Here is a 26,963-nt window from a genome sequence, read left to right on the forward strand (position 1 = left end):
GAGGGGATCTCAGCTGCTATACCAAGTTTATTGAGCAGCATCTGCCAGTGCAAGTCAGCCATGCCAGGATACTCCTTCTCCTCCTTCTGTTCCATCCAACGCTCTGTCAGATGCCTTTGAAAACACCGCCAAAATGTCCACCAGCACCTCACGGAAGCTCTGTCCCTTTCCTGCCACAGGAGTGAAAGCACAAGCAAGAGAACTCCTTGAAAGGGGGTCTCCTCCACGTTGCTCGGCAGGCTGCTCAAACTTTCTGTCCTGGTCAGGGAGGGCTGTCAAGTTTTCCCACAGTGCACCATGGTCAAAGTGCTAGACTGGCCACATTTCAGGAGGGCACTAGGAAGTCTGGGATATGATCGGTTTGCCTCAGGTCTACTGCATGCTGCAGCATGGACACCAGAGCCCCAGCTTCAAGCCTGTATTAGAAAAATGTTAATGTAGGGGTTAGAAGGCCCTGGGTTCTCGAACACGGGTCAGCTGACTACAATCCCACTAACCCTGGGCTTGCATTACAGTGTAGACCTATCCTCTGTGCCTCGGGTCCCCATCTCCCGCTTGTATGTTGTATTGCTTTGTCTATTCTGAGTGTGAGCTCCTCAGGGCAAGGAGGGTCTCTTGCTGTGTGTTAGTACAGTACCTAGCACAATGGCTCCTCGAGGTGCTTTAAAGGTAGGTCTATACTGCATTCAGAGGGTGTGGCTGCAGCTCGAGTAGACATGCCTGTGCTAGCTTTAATCTAGCAAGCTTGGGGATCACAGCAGTGAAGCCACGGCAGCTTGCACTTTCAGCCTGGGCTAGCACTGAGCAGGCAAAGTCAGCCAGACTAACTAGTAAATAGCGCCATACGTGTTAAGAAAATGATTAAAACCTCTCTGGAGGGTTACTCAAATTTTACTCAAACATATAATTGAGCCAGGTGGATATTACATATAAAAACATAACATTTATTTTCTAAAATTGTTTCTTTACTGTTTTTTAGATACCAAAGCATGCACAAACGCTTGTCATCTTTATTGACACATCAGTTGCATTCAGGAGTGCCGTGAATCCATTAGTGCTAGGAACAACTGTGTAGCATATTGATAAGGATGAGAAATACATTCAGGGTGCCTTGTTCAAACAAGGGCACCTAATTCATAGATTCCAAGACCTAAAGAGACCATTTGTGATCATCTCAGTCTGACTCCTGTATAGCACAGGCCACAGAACTCCCCCCAGCTAATTCCTAGAGCAAAGCTTTTAGAAAACATCCAAGACTGATTTAAAAATCGTCATTGATAAAGAATCCACCACAACCCTTGGTATAGTGTTTCAATGGTTAATTACCCTCACTTAAAAATTTACACCTTATTTCCAGTCTGAAATAAGCTTCATTTTCAGCTTCCAGTCATTGGATCATTTTACACCTTTCTCTGACTGACTGAAATATTTGTTCCCTGTGTTGATATTAAAGACTGCAATCAAGTCACCCCTCAACCTGCTCTTTATTAAGCTAAACAGATTAAGCTCTTTGAATCTATAACTTTAAAGGCATATTTTCTAATACTTTAATCATTCTCATGACTCTTCTCTGAACCCTCTCCAATTTATCAGTATCCTTCTTGATTTGTGGACACCGGAACTGGACCTGGTATTCCTGCCATGGTCACACTAGTGCCAAATACAGAGGTAAAATAACCCATCTACTCCTGCTTGAGATTCCCGTTTGTGCATCTCAGGATGGCATTAGCTCTTTTTTGCCACAGGATTACATTCGGAGTTCATGTTCAGCGAATTAACCTCCATGACCATGACTCCAAATCTTTTTCAGAGTCAATTCCATACCTAGGAATTTAACTGGAGCTGTGGTGCTCAGAAACTAAGACATATATTTCAGATGCTTAAAAATTGATTTAGATTGTCTAACTTTAGGTATCTAAGTTTGAAAATTTTGTCCTAACTTATTATATACCATATCTCTATTCCTGGCTTTTGCTCTGCAGGAACTTTCACAATGGTGAGCAAGAGAATTTCTGTTTCTAGGTGAACACTGCTATTTGAATGATTTTATCTGGAGTTGGAGGTTTGCCAAACTATTGGAAGCTGTAAAGAACATCCTATATGGCTACTGTGCCTTGGACTCTCATATCTTGGAAGTAAGGCCACATTTGACAGCCTGCAATCCTACCACCCTTAGGCAGTGATCCTGTTAAATCTGTGATGCTACATGGGATTAACACCATATGCCACTTCAAAAATTCAGCAAGACTCTATTTTGAAATAACTTCAGGGGAAATAAAGGCATGTCAGACATTGGCGCCCCTGTGATGGATTTGCGATTATGGAGTAAAAGCGAACCTACAATTTCTTAGTGAGTGTAGCGAGTTACAAGCCAGCTGAAGATTGATCTTTAATTCTACAGATGAAAGCGCAGGTTCGATTCACGCCCAACACCTTCCAAAGCTGCGGAAGTTGAGATCTGGATTCCCACTTTGAGCTTGGCTTGTACCATATCTGTGTAATGGCCTTGGCTGAAATGGTGGAGCTAACCAACCCATCAAACCTTGTGGCTCAGGCCCGTCTCTTTATTTACAGCTAGGACCATACAGAAGGATATTGACAAATTGGAGGGAGCTCAGAAAAGAGCAACAAACGTGATGGGAAGCTGGAGAGCTGAAATGCATACATGTGTGACTTAAAACTTGGATCAAGTAAATCACTTAAGCACATTCTTAGCTGTAAGCACACACTTAAATCCCATTGAAGTCAATGAGTCAAAAAGGTGCTTATATGCTTTGTTGAATCAACTACTTTGGGCAGGAGAGGAGGCATAACTCTCCTTCTGAATGGGAAGGGTTAAACCCCCTGGAGAGAGGGGAGTTATTTAGGGTGTGGCAAAAAGGCAGGTTAACAGAAGTAATGGGATAAAATTACTAACCAAGAAGAATGTAGGTAGAGTAACAGGAAAAATGTCCTGAAAGATCTACTTCTGGAAAGAATAATGGTGAAAGAATAATAAAAGAAAGCATATGCCACCTGGAGGCTAAAACAGAGTTTAGCAGGATATTTTTCCTCCAGGAGAGAAAGTAAATATTCTTCAGGTGGGCACAGGTCTTCATCGCTGCTCATTTTAGACCCACCTTTACCATTGTGTAATGCAAACCTTTATTTTCACTGTGCACTCCTGACCCTGGGAATTTCAAGCCACAGACCTGCTGTAACATGATAAAATCCATTCCAAAAATGAGTCACAGATAGTTTAAAGCTTCATTTACGTTCCATAGATACACAGTGCACAGGTATTTCATAAGCAAAGCAACTTTATTGAGAACACATGCCATTATTATCCTTATGCTGGGAATATACACAAGGGGATAAGATCTGTGAAACTTTGGAACGACCAAGTCGGGGATGCCTTCGAGCAGAGAGGCATTTCATCTATGCCCACTTGGAGACTTAGAGGTGAAATGAGCACAAGAAGCAAAAGTGTTCTTGCTTTAAGTAAAAGAAGGGGTGTTTTTTTCCAACTAGAGGAACTAACGTTCCTGCTTTCCTGTCAGTGATTAGGAGATGGATGTCTGTTAAATGGAAACTAAACAAAACTAAGGATCGGTAACTGTGCTCTAAAATCCAATGTACTCATGCTACATGTAAGATTGGCAATGCTAAAAACTGGGGGTGGTCAGTTTTCTGATTAAAAATATCGCTGTGGTGCCTCATGGCAGTTGTAATCCAGTTTCCTTATGTCCCCTTTCTCCTCTGTGGGCTGGGCTCCCTGGTTGGACCATCTCCCATGATACAATTACCTCCATCCGTCCTCTGGTGAGAGTGAGACCACGGTACATCATGGGAGATGTCTGAGCAGGGAGACAGGACTATACAGGAGGATGAGAGCGTGCGGTATCTGAATTGCAACTCCCATGAGGTACTATGGCAGCATTTCCAAATTGAAACATTTTGGGGTTTGATTTTTTGCTGAAGAGTTAACATTTTCATGGGGGGCGGGGGGAGAGGGGAGAGAACTCTACTAAAAACTCGTTGTAGAGAGAGCATGCACCTGTCTCCAGATGACTCAGTCTCAGCAGATCTATGAGTTAACAGTGCCTAGATCTGAACAGCTGTGAGGAAGTGACCAAGCATTACTGTCAGATGACCTTCAACTTCAGAACTGCTTTACCCGTTGGGTCCAAGAGAATCAGAGGCCACTGAACTCTAGGGTCCAAGTCAAGGCCCCTCTCCTAAGAGTTAGTTTGAAAGTTAGGGGAGATTTCTGGGTTTCAGAGAATGTCCTTTTCTTAAAAAATAACAGTTATGTACAATTTTACTGAATTCTGCGCATTCTCTGAGCCACATAACACAATAAACAGAATAGTATTAAAATGAAGTTAAATTATATATACCTAAAAAAGGTAAATTTGGCATCTCTATGAAGATATTTTTAATAATTAAGCCAATGCTAGATAACAGTCATCAGCAACAGAATGATTGTGTATATTGGCTAGTCTCCTGGAACTGTACATTATACCTGCCCTGCTAATATTCCTGCTCCATTGTGCCAACACAGCCTGGCATAGCATTATTGCTGTGAACAGGAATAACCTCAGGGCACTGAAAGACAGGCAGATTATTAAAAATGAAAAAAAAAACCCAACACACAGACAACCCAGCCACATAGTCTACAGAAAGAACTGGCCCGTTAAGTTACTTAGCATACTGGTCAAAGCCAACTCAGAACCTTTGCACCTCTGCCAGCAATGTGATGGTGCTGTTTAGCTTCAAGGGCACAATTTAGTAACGTTAGTCCAATCACGCACACACACACCCCACAGGATCTATGTCTGGATCTTCTCCCACTAATGCATATGGAAGAAAACGCTACTTCTATTGCTTTGACGTCGGATGAGTCAGCCTGGATTTGTCCTCACCTTACTTAACAGTGTAGAGTCAGAGGGAGGTGAGCTTCCCCAAGCCCAGGAGAAGGAGAGGGCTGGGGACTCTCCCTTAGCTCCCCCACCATTGCTAAAGGCAAAGCCTTCCTTTAACCCATGAGCTCCAAATATTAGCCTTAACAACACACAAGCAGAATTCCAGCAGAAGTCAAGACTGGGGGAGCTGTCTTAGACTGATCTGCTGCCTATGACATTGTATGGAGGAACGGCCTTCCTGATCACGCATTCAGATTCATTTTCACATTGTACCTCTTCACAAAATAGGCCCTATCTGCTTCCATTATGTTTCTAGAGGAAATAACAACAAATTGATTAGAAACATCTGTGATTGAGCTGCAGACTGACTTTAGCTTTTCTTGTCACCTACCACAATTTGGAAACAGACCGTGGCTAAAAATGGCTAAAAGAGATGTTATTTTTACAGCTACGGGCAATGCGTGACTCCTGGTTGGCTTTGTAAATGCACCAAGTTCTCTGCAGACATCTAGAATGGGCTGATTTATTAGCTTTATATTTTTAAAACATACATTTGTGATTTAAGAAAAAACAAACTTCTTTCTTAAAAGTTTCTCAATAGTACATTGCCTCCTGCAATCCCAATCACACGCTGTGCATTCTGCAACGGAGGACTTGTCACTTTCTTCTCTGATATTATTCTCATACACAGAGATTGTGCAATTACCACAAGAGTGCATAGGAAACTTACTGTGTGTGATCTCACATCATCCACCCTGTCACACCACCTGTCACATTCATGGGGTTATTATGGGCCATCACAAGATTTTGTGCTGATAAGTCTCATGATGAACTTTGCACTTACTGAGTGCCAATGTCACACCAGCATGGGGGTATGTGATCCTGCTTGTTCAAGATTAACATAACTGAAGGAGAAGGAAACTGGGAATTTCAGAAGAAACGGATCAGGTGTTGGTATTTTATCTATAATTATTTAGCTCCAGAATCAATCACCCCCAACAATCAAGGCCTGAGGAATCATTTTATACAGTTATTTCTATAGCCCTTCCCAGGCATTTCTGTTGAAAGCAGGATACTCATGTCAGTGGATGAGGAGGACTATCCCCACCTTATCCCCTTTGATTATTATAGGAGTAGGTGTTTGAATCCCAGAGATACTTAGGCCCTGAACCAAAGCCCGTTAATTTGAATGGGAATTTTTCCATTCAGTTCAGTGGTTTTTGGATTGGGGCCTTACTCCTTTAACTAGCACCTAGGGCCTGATTTGGAGAACACAGTAGCTACCCGTGAGGTGTTAGTATTAGGCCCTGGTCCTGCAAAGTAATGCACAGACCCCTATCCCTTCACAGAGCCCCACTGACTTTAAAGTGGGTCTGACCCCATGCGTCACATTGCAGGACTGAGGCTTAAGTTAGTGTATTGACTTGTCCAGAACCAGACTGGTGACATGGAAAATTCATTTTAAGTTAAACAGGGAAAAAATAAAGAAACAAAATGGAAAGAGTCACTCTAAGTTAATGCTTTTTAATTATTTTTATATCTTTAAGAACAAACTATTAAAAAATTAAGACAATATGCTACAAGTTTCTGTACAGCTGTATGAAAAACACTGAAATTTATACATCAAAATATTCAACTAAAAGCAACCCTTATTTGACACACATGAACATTTCCCTTTTTAAAGGGTTCCAAATTGAAAAAAACCCCAACAACCCCAGTCAGAAAACCCAGTGTTGTAACACAGTAGAGTTTTGAGGCTGGGAAAGCAGATTACTTTAGGCAAGCACCACCAACAAGAAGCATTGAATGAACAGAATAAAGACCAATAAGACAGTATAAATAGCAACCTTTAGTCCTGAATCAAAAGAAACTAAAGACACAGAAAATCAGTTTGTAGAAGAGAAACATACGCTAGAATCCTATTCAAGTCATCTTGATTAGAGGGAATCTCTAAGATAAAACATTACCTGTAAGACTCATTTCTTCCAGTGGGAATTCCTATGTGGCCTGTCCTATTAGTCACAGTGGAACAATACCCAACTTCATGGATACATCACTTTAAGCATTAATCAACTTTTTCTGTCCACTAAAAACTATAGGGCCTAAGCCTGCATGCCTTGCTCATGGAAAATTCTTTTTGGCCTCTATGGGAAACAGACTTGATTGGGAATAGTGACTGTTTTAGTCAGGCAGGATTGGCCCTGTAATCTCATCTATTGTGTTCTTCTCACATTTAATTCATAAGCAGAGAAATCAGACTCTCTCCTGATTTAGCAGATATATGTCTTGGGAACCTGGAATCCAGAAAAGGCTTTGATTGGACAGAGTTTTTATTTACTTCTTAGGAATCTCTTGACAAATATTTATTCTATTGTTTCCATGATGGAAACTGTACCGAGGATCCCTCTTTTAATCACCTGTTACTGCAACAGTCTATCGTAGGGTGTTTAGACCAAAAATATATAGTCACAGTTATAGCTGGTTTTCTGAGGTTCTGCTGCTCTATAATACAGATGCAGCCACTATATAACTCAGGCGCAGAATCCACAGCACAAACACGATGAGAGACAACGCATTCGCTGCTCTTCTCTGCTACATAAGATTGGCACTTTCTATACCAAGTGGACTCTGGGACTCAAGGAGCTTTTGGGCTGTCCCAGGAATAACAACTGTTGACCAGCCATGCACTTCCATGGTACCCTAAGACTGCACTACCGCAGACAGTAGTAGTATTCCAATGAAAAACGAACAAAAAAATTTCCCACCAATGTAGAGGGGAAGGCCCTTCTCTCTAGTGAAGCCTTCGGGATTTTTTTTTTGGGTTTGGTCTGTGCTGCCAAGCTAAGTGAAGAAGTTGCTGCATTTGCATTTGGTTGAGATCTAATGACACCTTAGAAAGGATGCAGGGTAAAAAAAAAAAAATCCCTATTGCAATTTCCATTTGAGAAGGAGTCTGGTGGGATGGTTTGATTGATTTTAAGTATTTCAGATAAGAAGAAGAAAAAATAAAATAAACACAACAAATGGCTATTATGAGTCCATGGTCAAACTGGTGTGGGTCTCCCTCCAGTTTTCCTTAAATGACACACTTCCATTACCGAATAAGAATGACTGTTGTCAGTACTTAAATTCACAGATGGCCGGATGCCTGGGATTTTTCATTCAACAGTGGATTCTACAGGGCAGCCAGCTACCCATTGTAGTGCCACAATAATTTCCAAAATTTGCAGCAGTTTTTGCCACCTTTGTCATACAAACTGGCCTTCAAATGCTGTAGAACCCCAGGTACTCTGGCTATTAAACCTTCATAAGACTTTAAAAGCTATTTTATGGATGTTCCTGAACTTCATACTTTACAATGCAACCAGTGCACTGATCCAAAGAAGAAAAACAAAACACCCAGTACCCCTTAAAAATAACAAATAAGTCCTTCATTGGTAATGCCTTCATAAGTTTAACATTAATGTACCAGTAAAATAAATCCAAATTAGTCCTTGACATGTAATATGAATATCTAGATTTTTTTTTAAAAAAGGATCAGTTAAAATAGCAGCAGCAGCATGTTGGAAACAATTATAAAACAGTTAAATTATATTTTTGAGATGCACCAAGATAAAACACACATCTCAGTTTTGACAGGCTAAAACAACAGATTCTAGTAATTGATATATACAGTAGATATTTGTGCATTTATTTTTGCTAAATAGAATAAAGCCAGTGAACCTGTTTGGGAGCACTTTGACATGTGAATTCTCAGTCTGAAATTTTCACAGATTTATATATTTAGGGGGAAAAAAATTAAAAAAGAGACAACCTGAGTAAAGCTCTCTTTAAGTAGAGCAATCATTATTCAATAAATCACATATTGCACCTTTAAATAAATCCTTATAAACTCTATAAAACAGAAATATCAGCCAGAAATGGGAGGAGTTGTTTACCCTCTCCCAACTCTCTCTCTCTCTCTCTCTCTCACACACACACACACACTAAAGCTCAGAATGACACACAACCCTTACCCTCCTTTTGCTCTAGACTGAGGCACTGTGATATAAGGCCTCTCAAGGTTCTGATGGAATACAAAAAGGGGAAGATCACTACCAAAATCTAGGAGCGTCTCACCAGCAATATTACTACAGTTAAAATCTATATCCTAATTACAAGTCTCAGTACAAAAATATAGGGCTCTGATTATTTTTGCCTACAGAGTAATAACCAGAAAAGGCACAATTTCCAAATATCAACATCCATTCGTAGAAGGTGTTTGTACTCCTTATAAATCAAAAGGAGCACTAAGGACAAATCACAATGAAGAATATATCCATCAACTAAGTAACCAGGTACAGTAGATAAAATATGTTCCTGACTTTTATAAAATATATTCCACAGCCCACAAGCCAGGTATCTGGATATGAAATCATACAAAATTCTAATTAAAAAAGAGCCTTTGTAATTTGTTATTTTTAATATTTACTTCACTGTTTGTACTGCAAATGTTGTTTCGCCTACGAGTATTGTGAAATTCCCAAGATAAAGCAATTTCCTCCGTTAACTTACAGCTTCTTTTTATACTAACCCACAACTCCAAATGACATTTTTACACAGGCATCTTCAAATTAGATATACAAGACTGAAAAAATAATAAAAGACGCTGTACACACAAATGTACAACAACAGTGCATTTTGTTTTCCTTTGTGCAGGACAGTAATGGCCTCCAAGTGACATTTCTTCCCTCTCTGATTATGTGTGGTAGCCATTTGCCTTCTCAAAACCCGGTGTTGGTCCAAAATTTTCATAGATTGCCATTGCTGTTGTGTTTTGGTAGATAAGGTCTGATTTTTTGTTTCTTTGGGATTTAATAATGTCCAAAACACACTGGTTTAGGAAGACATACTGGTCCTAATGAAAAAAAGAAAAAATAATGAAGGGCATTATAGATTGTAGCAAATACATCATTGTGAGGGTAATTATGTTCATGGCTATACAATGTGCTTTTCAGACACGGGCAAGATGCACTGTGGCACCAAATATTCCTGCAGATCATGTATAAGTAACAGAAAACAGTTGCCCCAAAAATCCACAGCTCGTTGTGATGAAGGTAACATTTTTGATATGGCTAGAAGCAGAAATCTACTCTGAAAGGATTTTACTTCCCCCAAATGTAGGCCCCAATTCTGCAACTGACTCTGTATGGAAAAGTCCATGGCATCTGTAGGGAATCTTAGTGACTTCAACATAGTCCACACATTTGGAATCAGTAGGACCATCAGGTCCTTAATGAAGGCCTCACAATCCAGAAAAGAGGGGTTCATATCCTTTGAAGGAGATTAGAACAAGGGACAGCCGATACACATATCCTTTGCGAAGCAAAGCCGGGGGTAGGAGGCATTTTTTCCTGCATGGATTTAGGCTATGCCAAAGTTCTTATGGCCTCTCACAAAGCCCATGGTGGGGCTTAAACAAACTAATGCTAATGGCAGAAGCAAATGCATACAGAAAATTATTTCAGAAGTCATATTTCCACCTGAAAAGGTCATAGCTACTATTTTTGCAAGTAATACCTAAGAATTGCTATGGTTATTTGACAATACTGTGTTGTCATTCAATTAATCATTCTATTGATGGTCAATGCCCCCGGGGGCGGGGGGTGTCTTTTCTGCTTGTTACAGCAGCAGCAAAGCAGAAATTGAACATAAAGAGGCAGGAGTGTGTAGAGAGAAAAGACCCAAGACCCTTCTAAATATAAATCACAGACTAACAACCTCCCCCCTTGTTAAACTGAAAACATGCTATATAATTTTAAGTAATCTGACAGAGAACTCTTTAGTTGGTTTTAAAAAAAATCAAGTTGACAGTGGTCTTTTAACTGTTTGCTCCTTTAAAAAGCGACCCCATCAAGCTTAATCTATTCAAAGTAAAAAAAGTTCCTGTCATGATGTGGGTGCAGATGGGAGCAAGGAGCTGAGAGAGACACATGTACCAGCAGAGGGAAGTGTTTTATTGGAGGTAACTCAAAGGGACACAGGTAGTCAGCACCATTTCCAGGTGGAGTGAGGCCCTCCAGATTAACTCCTTAAGTGCCTGCCAGTACAGTTTCAGATACCATAGCTGTCCCAGAGTCACCCTGCCAATTTTTGTAGTTTCTTACATTCCTATTTTCCTGGTTATTTTAAACATTTTACTCCCCTTTGTTGCTATATGAAAGACCTACACAAACCACATGGAATATTCAGCCTGGAGAAGCAGTGAAACTGACTATACAGACAATGCTGCCAAACCCACAAAATAAACAAACTGATAAATAGATGCTGCGGCACACTTGTAATTCTGAGAGAGCCTCTCGATCCCAAGTGCTGTGGCAGTGACTACATGGCAGCCCAAATACCTCCCCCTTGCCCAAGGAGCAGAGTCTGTGCCCTGGTCTACACTAGGACTTTAGGTCGAATTTAGCAGCATTAAATCGATGTAAACCTGCATCCGTCCACACGATGAAGCCCTTTATTTCGACTTAAAGGGCTCTTAAAATCTATTTCCTTACTCCACCCCTGACAAGTGGATTAGCGCTTAAATCGGCCTTGCCGGCTCGAATTTGGGGTACTGTGGACACAATTCGACAGTATTGGCCTCCGGGAGCTATCCCAGAGTGCTCCATTGTGACCGCTCTGGACAGCGCTCTCAACTCAGATGCACTGGCCAGGTAGACAGGAAAAGAACCGCGAACTTTTGAATCTCATTTCCTGTTTGGCCAGCGTGGCAAGCTGCAGGTGACCATGCAGAGCTCATTAGCAGAGGTGACCATGATGGAGTCCCAGAATTGCAAAAGAGCTCCAGCATTGACCGAACGGGAGGTATGGGATCTGATCGCTGTTTGGGGAGAGGAATCCGTGCTATCAGAACTCCGTTCCAGTTTTCGAAATGCAAAAACCTTTGTCAAAATCTCCCAGGGCATGAAGGACAGAGGCCATAACAGGGACCCAAAGCAGTGCCGCGTGAAACTGAAGGAGCTGAGGCAAGCCTACCAGAAAACCAGAGAGGCGAACGGCCGCTCCGGGTCAGAGCCCCAAACATGCCGCTTCTATGATGAGCTGCGTGGCATTTTAGGGGGTTCAGCCACCACTACCCCAGCTGTGTTGTTTGACTCCTTCAATGGAGATGGAGGCAACACGGAAGCAGGTTTTGGGGACGAAGAAGAAGATGATGATGATGAGGAGGTTGTAGATAGCTCACAGCAAGCAAGCGGAGAAACCGGTTTTCCCGACAGCCAAGAACTGTTTCTCACCCTGGACCTGGAGCCAGTACCCCTTGAACCCACCCAAGGCTGCCTCCTGGACCCAGCAGGCGGAGAAGGGACCTCCGGTGAGTGTACCTTTTAAAATACTATACATGGTTTAAAAGCAAGCATGTGAAAGGATTACTTTGCCCTGGCATTCGCGGCTCTCCTGGATGTACTCCCAAAGCCTTTGCAAAAGGTTTCTGGGGAGGGCAGCCTTATTGCGTCCTTCATGGTAGGACACTTTACCATTCCAGGCCAGTAACACGTACTCGGGAATCATTGTACAACAAAGCATTGCAGTGTATGTTTGCTGGCGTTCAAACAACATCCGTTCTTTATCTCTCTGTGTTATCCTCAGGAGAGTGAGATATAATTCATGGTCACCTGGTTGAAATAGAGTGCTTTTCTTCAGGGGACACTCAGAGGAGCCCGTTCCTGCTGGGCTGTTTGCCTGTGGCGAAACAGAAATGTTCCCCGCTGTTAGCCACAGGGAGGGGGGAGGGTTGAGGGGGTAGCCACGCGGTAGGGGGAGGCAAAATGCGACCTTGTAACGAAAGCACATGTGCTATGAATGTAATGTTAACAGCAAGGTTTACCCTGAAAGAGTGTAGCCACTGTTTTATAAAATGTGTCTTTTTAAATACCGCTGTCCCTTTTTTTTTCTCCACCAGCTGCATGTGTTTCAATGATCACAGGATCTTCTCCTTCCCAGAGGCGAGTGAAGATTAGAAAGAAAAAAAAACGCACTCGAGATGACATGTTCTCCGAGCTCATGCTGTCCTCCCGCACTGACAGAGCGCAGACGAATGCGTGGAGGCAAATAATGTCAGAGTGCAGGAAAGCACAAAATGACCAGGAGGAGAGGTGGCGGGCTGAAGAGAGGGCTGAAGCTCAAATGTGGCAGCAGCGTGATGAGAGGAGGCAGGATTCAATGCTGAGGCTGCTGGAGGACCAAACCAGTATGCTCCAGTGTATGGTTGAGCTGCAGCAAAGGCAGCTGGAGCACAGACTGCCACTACAGCCCCTGTGTAACCAACTACCCTCCTCCCCAAGTTCCATAGCCTCCACACCCAGACGCCGAAGAACGCAGTGGGGGGGGCCACCGGCCAACGAGCCACTCCACCACAGAGGATTGCCCAAAAAAAAGAAGGCTGGCATTCAATACATTTTAAAGTTGTAAACTTTTAAAGTGCTGTGTGGCATTTTCCTTCCCTCCTCCACCACCCCTCCTGGGCTACCTTGGTAGTCATCCCGCTATTTGTGTGATGAATGAATAAAGAATGCATGAATGTGAAGCAACAATGACTTTATTGCCTCTGCAAGCAGTGATCGAAGGGAGGAGGGGAGGGTGGTTAGCTTACAGGGAAGTAGAGTGAACCAAGGGGTGGGGGGTTTCATCAAGGAGAAACAAACAGAACTTTCACACCGTAGCCTGGCCAGTCATGAAACTGGTTTTCAAAGCTTCTCTGATGCGTACCATGCCCTCCTGTGCTCTTCTAACCGCCCTGGTGTCTGGCTGTGCGTAACCAGCAGCCAGGAGATTTGCCTCAACCTCCCACCCCGCCATAAACGTCTCCCCCTTACTCTCACAGAGCTTGTGGAGCACACAGCAAGCAGTAATAACAGTGGGAATACTGGTTTCGCTGAGGTCTAAGCGAGTCAGTAAACTGCGCCAGCGCGCCTTTAAACGTCCAAATGCACATTCTACCACCATTCTGCACTTGCTCAGCCTGTAGTTGAACAGCTCCTGACTACTGTCCAGGCTGCCTGTGTACGGCTTCATGAGCCATGGCATTAAGGGGTAGGCTGGGTCCCCAAGGATACATATAGGCATTTCAACATCCCCAACAGTTATTTTCTGGTCTGGGAATAAAGTCCCTTCCTGCAGCTTTTGAAACAGACCAGAGTTCCTGAAGATGTGAGCGTCATGTACCTTTCCCGGCCATCCCACGTTGATGTTGGTGAAACATCCCTTGTGATCCACCAGAGCTTGCAGCACTATTGAAAACTACCCCTTGAGGTTTATGTACTCGGCGGCTTGGTGCTCCGGTGCCAAGATAGGGATATGGGTTCCGTCTATGGCCCCACCACAGTTAGGGAATCCCATTGCAGCAAAGCCATCCACTATGACCTGCACATTTCCCAGGGTCACTACCCTTGATATCAGCAGATCTTTGATTGCGTGGGCTACTTGCATCACAGCAGCCCCAACAGTAGATTTGCCCACTCCAAATTGATTCCCAACTGACCGGTAGCTGTCCGGCGTTGCAAGCTTCCACAGGGCTATCGCCACTCGCTTCTCAACTGTGAGGGCTGCTCTCATCTTGGTATTCATGCACTTCAGGGCAGGGGAAAGCAAGTCACAAAGTTCCATGAAAGTGCCCTTACGCATGCGAAAGTTTTGCAGCCACTGGGAATCGTCCCAGACCTGCAACACTATGCGGTCCCACCAGTCTGTGCTTGTTTCCCGAGCCCAGAATCGGCGTTCCACAGCATGAACCTGCCCCATTAGCACCATGATGCATGCATTGGCAGGGCCCATGCTTTCAGAGAAATCTGTGTCCATGTCCTGATCACTCACGTGACCACGCTGATGTCGCCTCCTCGCCCGGTATCGCTTTGCCAGGTTCTGGTGCTGCATATACTGCTGGATAATGCGTGTGGTGTTTAATGTGCTCCTAATTGCCAAAGTGAGCTGAGCGGCCTCCATGCTTGCCTTGGTATGGCGTCCGCACAGAAAAAAGGCGCGGAACGATTGTCTGCCGTTGTTCTGACGGAGGGAGGGGCGACTGACGACATGGCTTACAGGGTTGGCTTCAGGGAGCTAAAATCAACAAAGGGGGTGGCTTTACATCAAGAAGTATTTCAGGCAGGACTTCACGGAGGGTTCCAATAAGAAATGGTGCACCTAAGTTATTGTTCTTATTGGAACAAGGAGGTTAGTCTGGTCTCTGATTGATACAAGGCTAGATTTACCTCGCTGCACTTCCCTGTGAGTGACTGCAGTGTGACCTAGAGGAATGAGTCCCCTGGACGGGGGAGGAGGCAAATGAGTACAAAACAAATCTGGTCTATTTCTTGTTTTGATGCACTCCATCTATCTTTTACATCTTTGGCTGGCAGCAGATGGTGCAGAAGGACTGCATGCCATCCACATCTCATGGCTGCTCGGCAGAAGATGGTGCAATAGGACTGCTAACAGTCCGTATCGCCTGCCTGCTCACCATAAGACGGTTCAATAGGACTGACTGCAGGACTAAAGAGAATGACTTGGTCAAGTCACTCCAAATTTAGTCCCTGCGCCCATGTCTGCCCAGGCGCTCCCAGCCGACGTGGCCAGGAGCACCTCGGACATGACGATGACGGCTACCAGTCGTACCGTCTGCTGCCACAAGGCAAGGGGTTGCTGCTACTGTGTAGCAATGCAGTACCGCGTCTGCCAGCACCCAGGAGACATACGGTGACGGTTACCTGAGCGGGCTCCATGCTTGCCGTGGTATGGCGTCTACACAGGTAACTCAGGAAAAAAGGCGCGAAATGATTGTCTGCTCTTGCTTTCACAGAGGGAGGGAGGGAACGGGGGCCTGACGATATATACCCAGAACCACCCGCGGCACTGTTTTAGCCCCATCAGGCATTGGGATCTCAACCCAGAATTCCAATGGGCAGCGGAGACTGCGGGAACTGTGGGATAGCTACCCACAGTGCAACGCTCCGGAAGTCGACTCTAGCCTCGGTACTGTGGAAGCACTCCGCCGAGTTAATGCACTTAATGCACTTAGAGCATTTTCTGTGGGGACACACACATTCGAATATATAAAACCGATTTCTAAAAAAACGACTTCTATAAATTCGACCTTATTCCATAGTGTAGACATACCCTGTGATTTCACCATCTTTCACTTCAGACCTGTGCAAGAGAAGGGGGGAGTATGTGCAGAGTTCCCTGTCCCCACAGAGATGGAGCTAGATCTCCCTGCTTGACAGTCAACTGTGGAGAACTTTAAAGGAGTAACACAGGCCCAACAGCAGTGCTCCAAAATGGTGCTGCCAGCTGGAATAATTTCCCCCTCAGCTCCCTCAGGCTCCCCCAGCTCACTGCAGGGAATCACTTTTCTCCCAACTCCCCATCCCCTTCGTGGCAGCTCTATGGGTTTTACTATGGTCCATGGCTGCAACTGCTTTCACTGGGAAGAGATAGGGCAGGATGTGTGGAAAGCTGATGATCACAGGGGACTCTGTACCCCTTTAGGGTTTCCATGGGTCCCCGCTGGGCACTCCTTTGTTGAGCTGACAAAAACAGAATTTTGAAATGTTGGGTAAGAACAGGAGAAAGCCTCTGGAGTGGAACATATTTCTGAGCTGTCTATTTACGCTGCCTTTCTTGAGCTATTATGCAGTGATCTTCAGGCACGTTAAATGGAAGAGATTAGCCTTACCTCTGTTTGCACCATTAAAGGTCGATGCATTCGAAGATCATATACTACTCCATACACATCACTGGTGTTATCCATTTCTATTTGCTGGATCAGTCGGTCAATTGCAATGAAAGTACCTGTCCTGCCAACACCAGCACTGCAGTAAAATGACTATGTGTTAGACAGAAGCATGACGGCCTTTCACCTATTATTTTCTCTTAATTATAGACAACCCAGGGCCTGATGCAAAGCCTTTGAAGTTATTAGGAAGATTTCCACTGACTTCAGTGGGCATTGGGATCAAGGCCCTTACAGTCTGTAGGAGTTCTTATTACCATTGTCAGTAGGGCTGCATGATTCCTTCTGGGCTCGCAAAAACCATAAAAATTATACATAAAGTGCTTTGTAAGGCAATTTTTGGTGCTGAATTTTCCAGTCAATGAGAGACCCCCAAAAGGACTACAGCAACAAAACCCCTTAATGAACTGTTTACTGTAGGGTAATGCATTTTGGCATCCACACTGTTTTATTGCATGTCTCAGGTGTACAGCAAAGGGCCCTTTCATATAACTTGGCAGGATGGACAATACACATACATAAATAGTAAAGGTGTTGAGCTTTTTCTACTGCTTGAAAAGAAACACTTTAATATTAAACGTGCTCTTAAAAGGAAGCCAGTGTGGAATTACTGTACCTGCAGTGCACCAGAGTAGGAGAATCTGGGGGATTGTGGCTCATGTTTTCCTGTACCAGATGTCTAAAGTTAATAAGAAGGTCTGTTGTCTCTGGAACACCATGGTCAGGCCAGGAAGTGAAATGGAACTGGCGTACAGAGTGGATTTCAGTTGCATTATTCTAAAAGAACATACACTGAAAGATGAGAAATTAGGCCTCAAAAGAACATCACAAAACAATTATGGTAGGAAGATATTGTGGCTAGTTCAGCATTATTACAGTGCCTCCTGTGAACTGTACACTACTTTCAGGATGCATTATTCAATTGTCTCTTTATGGCTGAGGACACCCTTCGCCCAGATAAACGACTGAAATTCTTCTCTTTTGCCTTTGCCTTTATACTGTGGTCTCTTTAGTGTGTGAGTATGGCCTCCTCATGTCAGCATGGGTTGCAGGATCACAGCATGGGCACTGCACCACTGCTGCTGGTGAGCCCATAATGTGACTGGATCCTGTAGACAAATTTTCATGCAGAGATCCCTTAATCGTCAATGAGGTCCCACACTGGTAATTCATTAGCAGGCCCATCAGAGGGTTCTATAATAGAGCACTGAAAGGTCAAATTATGGGTCCAATCAGCAGATGCACATTCAGTCCCTGACTCCCACATGAGGCCGATTGCTGATACACAGCATGAAACACCTTAATCAGATCTTAGGCAGGAAGGAGACTAGAGCGATCATGTCCCAAATTAAAACAAGCTGTACAATATTTTTCCTTTAGCTAAGTTTTACTTCTGTTGTGAAGTCTGCAGCAGTGATTGCTTTCCCCATTCTGATTTGACTTGGATGGTGAAGTTTCTCTTTCCAGAGATGCAGTAGATATATTTCTACAAACACATTAGAGTCTTATACACCCAATGAATTACTCACGTCTTCCACTGTGAAGTCTCTTATTGTCCATTCTGGAAGGACACACTCTGAGACTAATGTTACAGTAATGTCATCGTAATAGTTGGATCCTTTGTCTGGCCAATATTCCTCACATTTTGTCTAAAAAGAAAGCGATAATATTAGCTATACTGTACAACAGTAACAGAGGAGATTTTTATGGAGTGCAAAGAAAAAGCAAGGCAGAGGAAAAGCAATGCAAGGATACATTGCGTATTTTCCCCTTTTAGTCCTAAATTACAGTCCATCCTAGACTTGAGGACATTCAATAGATAGTTGTAAACCATAATAATCATGATTAGCTTTTGGGAAATTAAGCAGCAAACAAGGTAATATAATTTACTCACTTATAAAAGATTCTAGATGACAATAAGCTTAAAGCAATACAAAACACAATTCCATTCCTGATTTTCATTGCTTACTTATGCTTTAGTGTCATGAGGTATACAATTTTTCTGTGGTATGGACACAATGGGTTACACTGATCATTAATGTAACTTTATTGCCCTGCCCAGACACCCTTCTCTGGGGCTGCCAGCCGCACTCGTTACCCCCCTTGTGATCTTCAATGCCTGCAGCTGATCTATGGCTGCCTCCTGTACAAACATACTGGGAATTAGCAGGGTTGGCGAGAGAAGGAGAAAGCTTGCTCCATCTTCCCCTCTGAGCGCATCCTGTGCCAAAGCAGTTATAATTTGGCCACATGTATGTCATCTGTTAGATATCGATGGCCTGATTCCAAGGGTTCAGAGCACTCACAGCTCCCACTGAAGTCAACAGGAGTCACGGATGCTCAGAACTCCTGATGGTGTGGCTGATGTGATTAGGTCCTCGCTTACAGACAGGCCCCCAACCTGAACCAAATACTCACCAGCAACTACACACCACACAACAAAAACACCAACTCAGGAATCAAACCCTGCAACAAACCCCGGTGCCAACTCTGTCCACATAGCTTTTCAAGGGACACCGTCATAGGACCTAACCACATCAGCCACACCATCGGGGCTCGTTCGTCTGCACATCTACCACTCTGATATATGCCATCATGTGCCAGCAATGCCCCTCTGCCATGTACATTGGTCAGACTGGACAGTCTCTACGAAAAGAATAAATGGACACAAATCTGACATCAGGAATCATAAGATTCAAAAACCAGTAGGAGAACACTTCAATCTCTCTGGTCACTCAATAACAGACCTAAAAGTGGCAATTCTTCAACAAAAAAACTTCAAAAACAGACTCCAACGTGAAGCTGCAGAACTAGAATTAATTTGCAAACTGGATACCATCAGATTAGGCCTGAATAAAGACTGGGAGTGGTTGGGTCATTACAAAACCTAAACTTAATTTCCCCAATACTAATTTCTCCCTACTGTTACTCACACCTTCTTGTCAACTGTCTGTAATGGGCCTCTCTCATTACCACTTCAAAAGTTATTTTTCCTCCCTTGGCATCCTGCTGTTAATTGATTTACCTTGTTAGACTGACCTCATACCTGGTAAGGCAACCCCCATCCTTTCATGTATTTATACCTGCTCCTATATTTTCCTCTTCATGCATCTGATGAAGTGGGTTCTAGCACACGAAAGCTTACACCCAAATAAATTTGTTAGTCTCTAAGGTGCCACAAGGACTCCTCATTGTTTTTGAGATTAGCTAGGTAGTCAGATTAACTTGTTTTTCCTTTCATTTTTACAAAAGACTTGGCTCCTGCTCTCACTGCAATCGCTGAGAGTTTTGCCACTGACTTCAGTGGAAGCATATCAGGCCCAAATGGAAAGTTAATACATTTAAACATGTACGGTGAAAGAGGGACAAAACAGTTGACACAAAAAATACAAATGAAGCAAAGTTAAGGTTCCTTGTGTAGCTTCAGCTCTGGCATTTTCTGTCTGAAGTGGTTAGCCGAGCACCCAGAACGTTCTCAAGAAGGGGATAAAATTGCTTTACACTTTGCTGTCTAAGACACAATTGAACCACAATCCCGTGTTCAAAACCACGAGTGAATCCAATTGGAGGACTGGGGGTGTATTTTCTAGCATTTTTGATGCTTCTGCATTTCTTTTTTTTTGCAGTATTGATTGGATTTGTTGGTTCATCTAGTCAAGTATCCTGTTTCCAGCAGGGGCCATTACCAGATGCTTCAGAAGAAGGCTAAAGAGTTCACACTATACCTAAACCAATTGAGCAATGCTGAACTCCCCTCCTCTCCCCCCCAAAAAGTAATGAGAACATGAAAGTACATGAAATAAATTTCATGCATGTTCTATAATTTTTAAAGACTTTGGAGTCCCAGGATAAACAGGTGCTATATAAACATAATGGTGTTATTTTTTTACTACTTAGAGTTAGCCGATTGCATCTCAAAGGAAAATGTAGTTTTAACAAAAACGTACCCTGCCTTGTTCAACACATTTTGTCAACATAACAATAGCATAGATATTTTTTTCCCAAATCATGCGCCAGAAGTCTTGCACAGTGGTGGGTAAGGGGCCTTGTGCAGCAATAAATTCTTTCTTGGAGTTGTATCCCTAAAATAAAAATAAAACCACATAACTATTTTTAATGATCAGATAAGAACAAAATTTTTAAAGCTTCATATAACTTAATAAGTCTGTCACAAAACAGACCCAATTTTTAATTTTAAATGATTTTAGTAGACTTACAGGCATATAGTTTGCATTAATATAATCATCAGTTGGATGGGTTTGGATCGAAAGTTTAACACGGGAAATGTCATCTGCAAACAAAAAAGTGATTGTTAGGATTTTAAACGTTTTGCAAAATACTATGTATGTTTAAAACAGGAGCCCTGAATAAAGGCTTCAAAATCAATATGCATTTTTTAAATTAGAATATATGTTACTATAGGAATCAGAAATAGGAAAGTTTTATAATCTAGAATAGATTTAGTGAATGATGTCTATAAAAGATAAGTGTTCAGCAAAATAAAATTGATTTTCAGAATATTGAGCAAACTCATTATTTTTAATATGGACTATACAGTATGTGTGCATGTGCATAACAGAGGCAGTTTTCGAATGCCATACAATTTAAAGCACAGAAGAATGAGCATGTAGGGGGTGATAAAGTATAAGCTATTTCATTAGGAGACAGTAGTATACATATATACCAATTTAGAATAAAATACATAGATAGCATTGTAAGATTTCAACAAGTATGAAATAAATAGAATAAATCTAGGGTTTATAGGGCACAGTGCTCAAATGACATCAACAATACAGAACATGAAATTTAGTGTCCTTTAATTTACACCCACAAGTATATAAATGCTTTCTCCCAGGTCTGTCCCTACCAATTATGGTGCCCTACGCATCCGGAGCACCAGCTCCCCCGACCCCCCGCAGAGAGTCTGGGCTGCACTCAAGGCCTGCAGAGCCGGGAGGCAGAAGCTGGAGGGGGCCACTTTGGAGGGCCCCACAGGCCCAGAGCGGCCTGGGAGATTAGCAGGGGGCCTGGCGCCGGCAGCAAGAAGCGGAACGACCCGGCCCCAGCCCGTTCTGCCCCCCCCGTCCCCCCACCGAGTCGCTCAGGTGGCGGGGTTGGGGAAAGGACCACCCCCCGCATGAACTGGGTAGCGGGAAGCGGAGCAACCCGACCCCAGCCCACTCCACTTCCCCCGTCTCAGCCCCAGCCGTGTTGCTTGAGTGGGGGTGGGGGGTTGGGGAAAGGACCATCCCCCGCACTCACTGGCAACGGGAAGTGGAGTGACGCAGCTGGGAACTGGCAGAGGAGTGAAGTGGGCTGGGGCCGGGTTTCTCTACTTCCCGCCGCTGCCGGTGAGTGTGGAGTCGGCCTGACCCCTGCTGCCAGTGCAGGCCCTCTGCTAATCCTCCAGGCTGCGTCCATTGCTGGGAGAAGAGGTGGAATGGGGGCAGGCCGGGGGCGGAGCAGGGGGGAAGACTAAGAGGTGGGGCAGAGGGAGTTGTCCCGGGCCCTACACCCCCTTAGGAATGGCCCTGCCCCTTGCTTTCTCCCATGCTGCCCCTCATTCTTGGGAGGAGCTCCCCGTAAATATCTGCAAAGCAACCTCATTATCCTCCTTCAAATCCCCCTTTGCTGCGATGCCAACAAACAACTTGACAGCAGTTAGGCTGCTGGTGTGCAGAGACCACTGCCTGCCATGCTGACCACCGTTGCCTCATTGTTTCCTTACACTCCTCTGACTGTCTATAGCCATCTGTTGTCTCAAGTCTTACCCTTCGGATTGTAAGCTTGTTGGGTAGAGCTTCATCATGGATGAACCATCAAAATGGACACACGAGATGTGTATTGGTGGAAAGCTGTTTACGTTTTGTTATTGTTGTGGCTTATGGAAATCTAAACAATGGGTATCACAGGTTTATTTATTTTGAAACTCACATCAGTGTCCATCCTGGAAGCACGTGAGCAACTTCTATTGTTGAAAACCTTCAGTTACAAAACTAACCCAACCCAAAGCTTTCAACCAGAAACACAACATGCAAAAACAAAAGAAGTGACTTACACGGCAAGACATTATTGTACCTATTTTTTCCTCTGTTCTCAGTAAGTTCAGCTGCAAATTTAGGCTGATGAATGCCCACTGACCTCAGTTCCTACAGCAAAATAAAGAATTTTTTTTAGTGATGACACTAGTTTAAAGACAGGGCAGAGCCAATCATTGGGATATGCCAACAGTGCTAACACACATGATGTCCCTACAGCAGTGGAAGAATTAGGCCTTGGAGAAATGGTAACAAAATGAACTCTTCTTTTTTAAAATGGAGTGCAAAAGAGAGAGCAGCAAACCTCATAGGGAGGAGAGGATGATTAATAAACATGTACGTCCCACAAATTGATTTTTGAACTTGCTCTAAAATATGCATGACTAACAGTGACTGCATGTTCGCTCAGGCCCTGAGTCAGCAGAGCACTTAAGTATATGCTCACCATTCAGCATGTATTTAAAGTCCCATTGGCTTTCTTGCATTTCTTTGCTGAATTGGGGTCATGAATATGAACTACAGCTGTCAGGCCATATGCTAATTGTGCAGGGTGAGGACCTGTGCACAGGAAGAGGACCTGATTTAGGAACAGGGAGTGGTGTGGAGCTGGTTTGGAGTCGAGACAAGGAGGAGGAAAGAAGGACGATGATGAAGAGGGCATTGAGGAAAGAGGGGCAGGGTGGAGTATATGGCAATAGAGGAGTTGTGGGAGGATACATAACTTGAAAGGAAGGCAGGGCAGAGCTATCTAGTGCCCTGTAAGTTAAAATAAGGAGTTTGAACTTGATATGGAAAGAGACAGGAAGTCAGTGAATGGCTTCAGGGAGGAGGGAAAAGTATTCTGTAGAATAGCAGACAATTGAGCTATTCAATACCTTTCTATAAGTGACTGCATGGACAAATGGCTTGTTTCCTGGTTTGGGGTTCTCTCTAGTTACCTTCAAGTTTACATACACTTTATAGAAAAATATTTATTGGATGTGAGGGAAACAATATTTAGCATCTGCACAGCAACTTACCCCTCTAAAGCCATTTAAGGTACCATAAACCCCAGTAAGGTAGCAATATCAGTATTATGCCCACCCACCCTTTTTGCAAATGGGGAGACAGATAAAGAGTGGGTAAGCGGCTTTCCCAAGGCCACATGCTAACTCAAGTATTGATACATACATGCCCCCAGACAGGTTTAGCGCCACAAAATCTGAAATGTCTCTCTTACATTTCAAATAGAAGGCAGATAAGGTAATGGGTTGTTGCAGATGGGAATTCATTGTCAGGGATATGGTTCTGTCACAGTGGTCACCACCATCTCAGAACCATGAATTTTGCCATTTATATAGACCTTGCAGCTGTGCATTAACAGTTTGTTACTTCACTTTGATCAGCTGCCTCCTTCCCTACCCACCATTATCCCTTACAACCTGCCTTTTGACCCTTCCCCCTTGTAGATACCCCAGGCCTCAACCTCCTGATCCTCTCTGCCCCCAGCTTGCCCGATCCCCAACCCCATCTCTATCCCGTCCTGCTTCAATCCCTGACCCCCTTTCTTGTCTCTCTCCCTAGTCTGTTGCTGGGACCTGATGCCCAACCTCAACACTTCACTGGCAGACCCCATGCTCCGATGCCTCACTCTGGAGAAGCCCCCTCATCTCAGCAGGAAGAATGGCACTGCCTGGTGCCCTGGCCAGCTGCTTGACAGCAATCAGTTCAAGCCTTCTGCATTCCATCCTGCCCACCCCTCCTCCAGCAATGAGCTGAGGAGAGAGACAGGAAAGGGAGTCAGGGAGCAGGTGAGCTGGGGAGAAAGGGGGCAGGGGGATTCAGGACTGGGGAACCTACAAGGGGTAAAGTAGGCAGAGAATAGGAGAACAGGGAACCTGGGGGATGAGAGGGGCAAAGACCTAACCATGCCCCTTCTAAGAGCTCTGCACTGGGGAGAAGAGTCTGCGGGTTGGGGGGAGTCAGAGTAGAAGGGGGACAGGGTCCCCCATAATATGAGCGCTGATTAACCAAGAGGACTAGATCAAAGCGAACTAAAATTGTGAATGCAGGGCAGTAGAATCCACAAGGTTGCAGTGCCCAGAGCATGGAATTATCTATTTTTTACCATGCCTGTGCCATGAATTATGAATAATTTTACTGTAAAAAAAATCATATTCTTTGTATATGCCCAGTCTCTGACAGTGGTCACCTCTTTCTTTTTCCTCTAAACAATGCCTGGCTACTTCCCAAAGAGAAGCTATTTTTTCCCCCACTGTAAAAATACTTAACTGAACTCCATAACAATGGGTACTACATACTTCGTACTCTTCAGCAAATCCACAGTTCGAGTCAGCTTGCTGTTTCTTAAAGTAGGACTCAAAGCTTTCAACTTTAATTGTATTGGATCTAAAACAAACAAAGCCATTCATTTATTAGTATTTGCTATTAGCTAAATAAACCGTAAATTCAGTTAATAGCAGTCATTCATGTTTACAAAATGTGATTTACTTACTTCTTGGGTCTTGAGGAGGGGAAAAAAGAAAAAAAACATGATTAGACACAGCACAGTTATACTTTTACTATATTACTCTTACAAGCTTTATTTTACACTGCAGGACAACTAGACATATAGCACCAATGCTCTACTATGGCCATGGAGTTTCAATGCAATTTAGGAAAGAGGATGTGAAAAGGTGGCATTAAGTCACCTTTGAAAGTCCCTGACCCTGGATTGGTCATGTATTGGGTCAATCTCTTGGTATAACTTTGACTGACTGCCAATGGCCTCAAAGGCTGCTAGGAATCACTGGGATGGCCTGCTCTTACATGGTGTCCGAGCCATTTTATGCCAGCTTTGCACTACCTGAGGTTCCCCCTATACTGGGGTGACCCTCCCATATCCAGCTGTCCTGGCTTTAAGGCTATTTTGCACTGGTGGCTCAGCACAAAGTAGCCCTGTCACAGGGGAGAATCAAGGCTATAGTGGACAATCTTGCTTAGACACAGTGTGCAGACAGGTCCTCTACACATTGCACTTTGTAATCTGGATTATTTTGTCAATGCATAAGAATACAAGGCAAAGCCACCTAAAGGACATGGTCATCTAATTCCCATTAATTTTAACGGGAAGTGGGTGTTCAATTCCATTTGGCAACAGTGAAAGTCTCTACGTAATTATCTTTAGACTGCAGTAGGTTACGTTTGGTTCTCTGAATTCCATAAGGAAATAAAGTGTTCAAAGCTTTAATACCAGGAACTCTGCCACAGCAAATTGTATAGTACACAATTATCAAAGTTCTGAACAAGTCTTGCCAATATTATGTAAACTCAGAAAATAGTGGCTGAAAGAATATTTAACTCACCTAATTGGGGAAAAGGGCAGCTCATTATTTTTTCCATCTTTCCTGTTGGGAAAGGGTGGGGTGGAAAGAGATTAGAAGAATTTATGCAAAACACAAATGAGATTCCTGGCAGAAGCTCTTTCTGTGCCTGTTTCATGATAGTTTTTCATATACCATCTGATCTTGTGCAAGAAGCCCTAACTGCGGCTCCCTTATGCCCTACACTTACAGTAACCAGTAAAATCATTAATAAGAAATATGATCATGAATGAACAATAGACAAGTGTTAGTCTGTTCTAATGGAGTTGAGAAACAGGAAACAGATCCAAGCCTTGTCTACATGGCAATCTTAGCCACTGGTGTTGCTGTACCAGTGCAGATCCCTGGTTTACATTGGTTCAGCTTTTCCCAGTTTGGAACCAGGGTCAACCGCATTAGTAAAAATCATGTTGCACTAATGCAAGCTGAGTCTACACTAAGAATATGCACCAGTGGCTAAAATCCCAATGTAGAAAACGCCTTAGAAATAGGACTCTAAATGCTGCATAATGATTTAAGAAGTCAGACATTTATCCAATGTGTTTACACCCTTGCTGTATGAATAAAAAGAATCTTCACAGCTTCAAAGAAAGCTGCTCTCCTGGATCTTCTACTTAGGAAGCAAGTGTTGGTCAAAAATGGAAGCTCGTGGGAAGGAACAGGAACCAAAACAAGAAGGCAAAGGAAAATCCAAAAAGGCTTCCCTATCTTTTAGTAGCCTTTTAGAATGTATGTTCTGCATTATTTGACTGGTAACATGAGAAGAAAAAGAGCCTTGATGGACTTCAGATTATCTGGAAAAGACTCAGGAATTAGGGACACTCTCAGCACATCTCGGCTTTCTAGAGGAGCACAGCGTCTATGTATTTTCTCACAGACTTACCAGGACAAC

General features: G+C 43.5%; 1 protein-coding gene across 1 annotated transcript in view; it reads right to left on the minus strand.

Annotated features, from left to right (window-relative positions):
• Positions 1–6,412: 6,412 nt before the first annotated feature.
• PTPRJ (protein tyrosine phosphatase receptor type J) overlaps positions 6,413–26,963 on the minus strand; it is a 143,003-nt gene continuing 122,452 nt past the window's right edge. The window contains exons 15-24 of the mRNA XM_075129335.1: positions 26,054–26,095; positions 25,204–25,212; positions 25,010–25,097; positions 22,730–22,820; positions 20,889–20,962; positions 20,619–20,753; positions 18,201–18,320; positions 17,288–17,448; positions 16,615–16,750; positions 6,413–9,801 (exon numbers count right to left, since the gene is read on the minus strand). Of these exons, the coding sequence (XP_074985436.1) occupies positions 9,643–9,801; positions 16,615–16,750; positions 17,288–17,448; positions 18,201–18,320; positions 20,619–20,753; positions 20,889–20,962; positions 22,730–22,820; positions 25,010–25,097; positions 25,204–25,212; positions 26,054–26,095 (1,015 nt within the window). The 3' untranslated portion in view covers positions 6,413–9,642. The remainder of the gene's footprint in view (positions 9,802–16,614; positions 16,751–17,287; positions 17,449–18,200; positions 18,321–20,618; positions 20,754–20,888; positions 20,963–22,729; positions 22,821–25,009; positions 25,098–25,203; positions 25,213–26,053; positions 26,096–26,963) is intronic.

This window comes from Caretta caretta, chromosome 6 (genome assembly GCF_965140235.1).
Source record: "Caretta caretta isolate rCarCar2 chromosome 6, rCarCar1.hap1, whole genome shotgun sequence".
In the NCBI taxonomy this organism is placed as follows: domain Eukaryota; kingdom Metazoa; phylum Chordata; order Testudines; family Cheloniidae; genus Caretta; species Caretta caretta.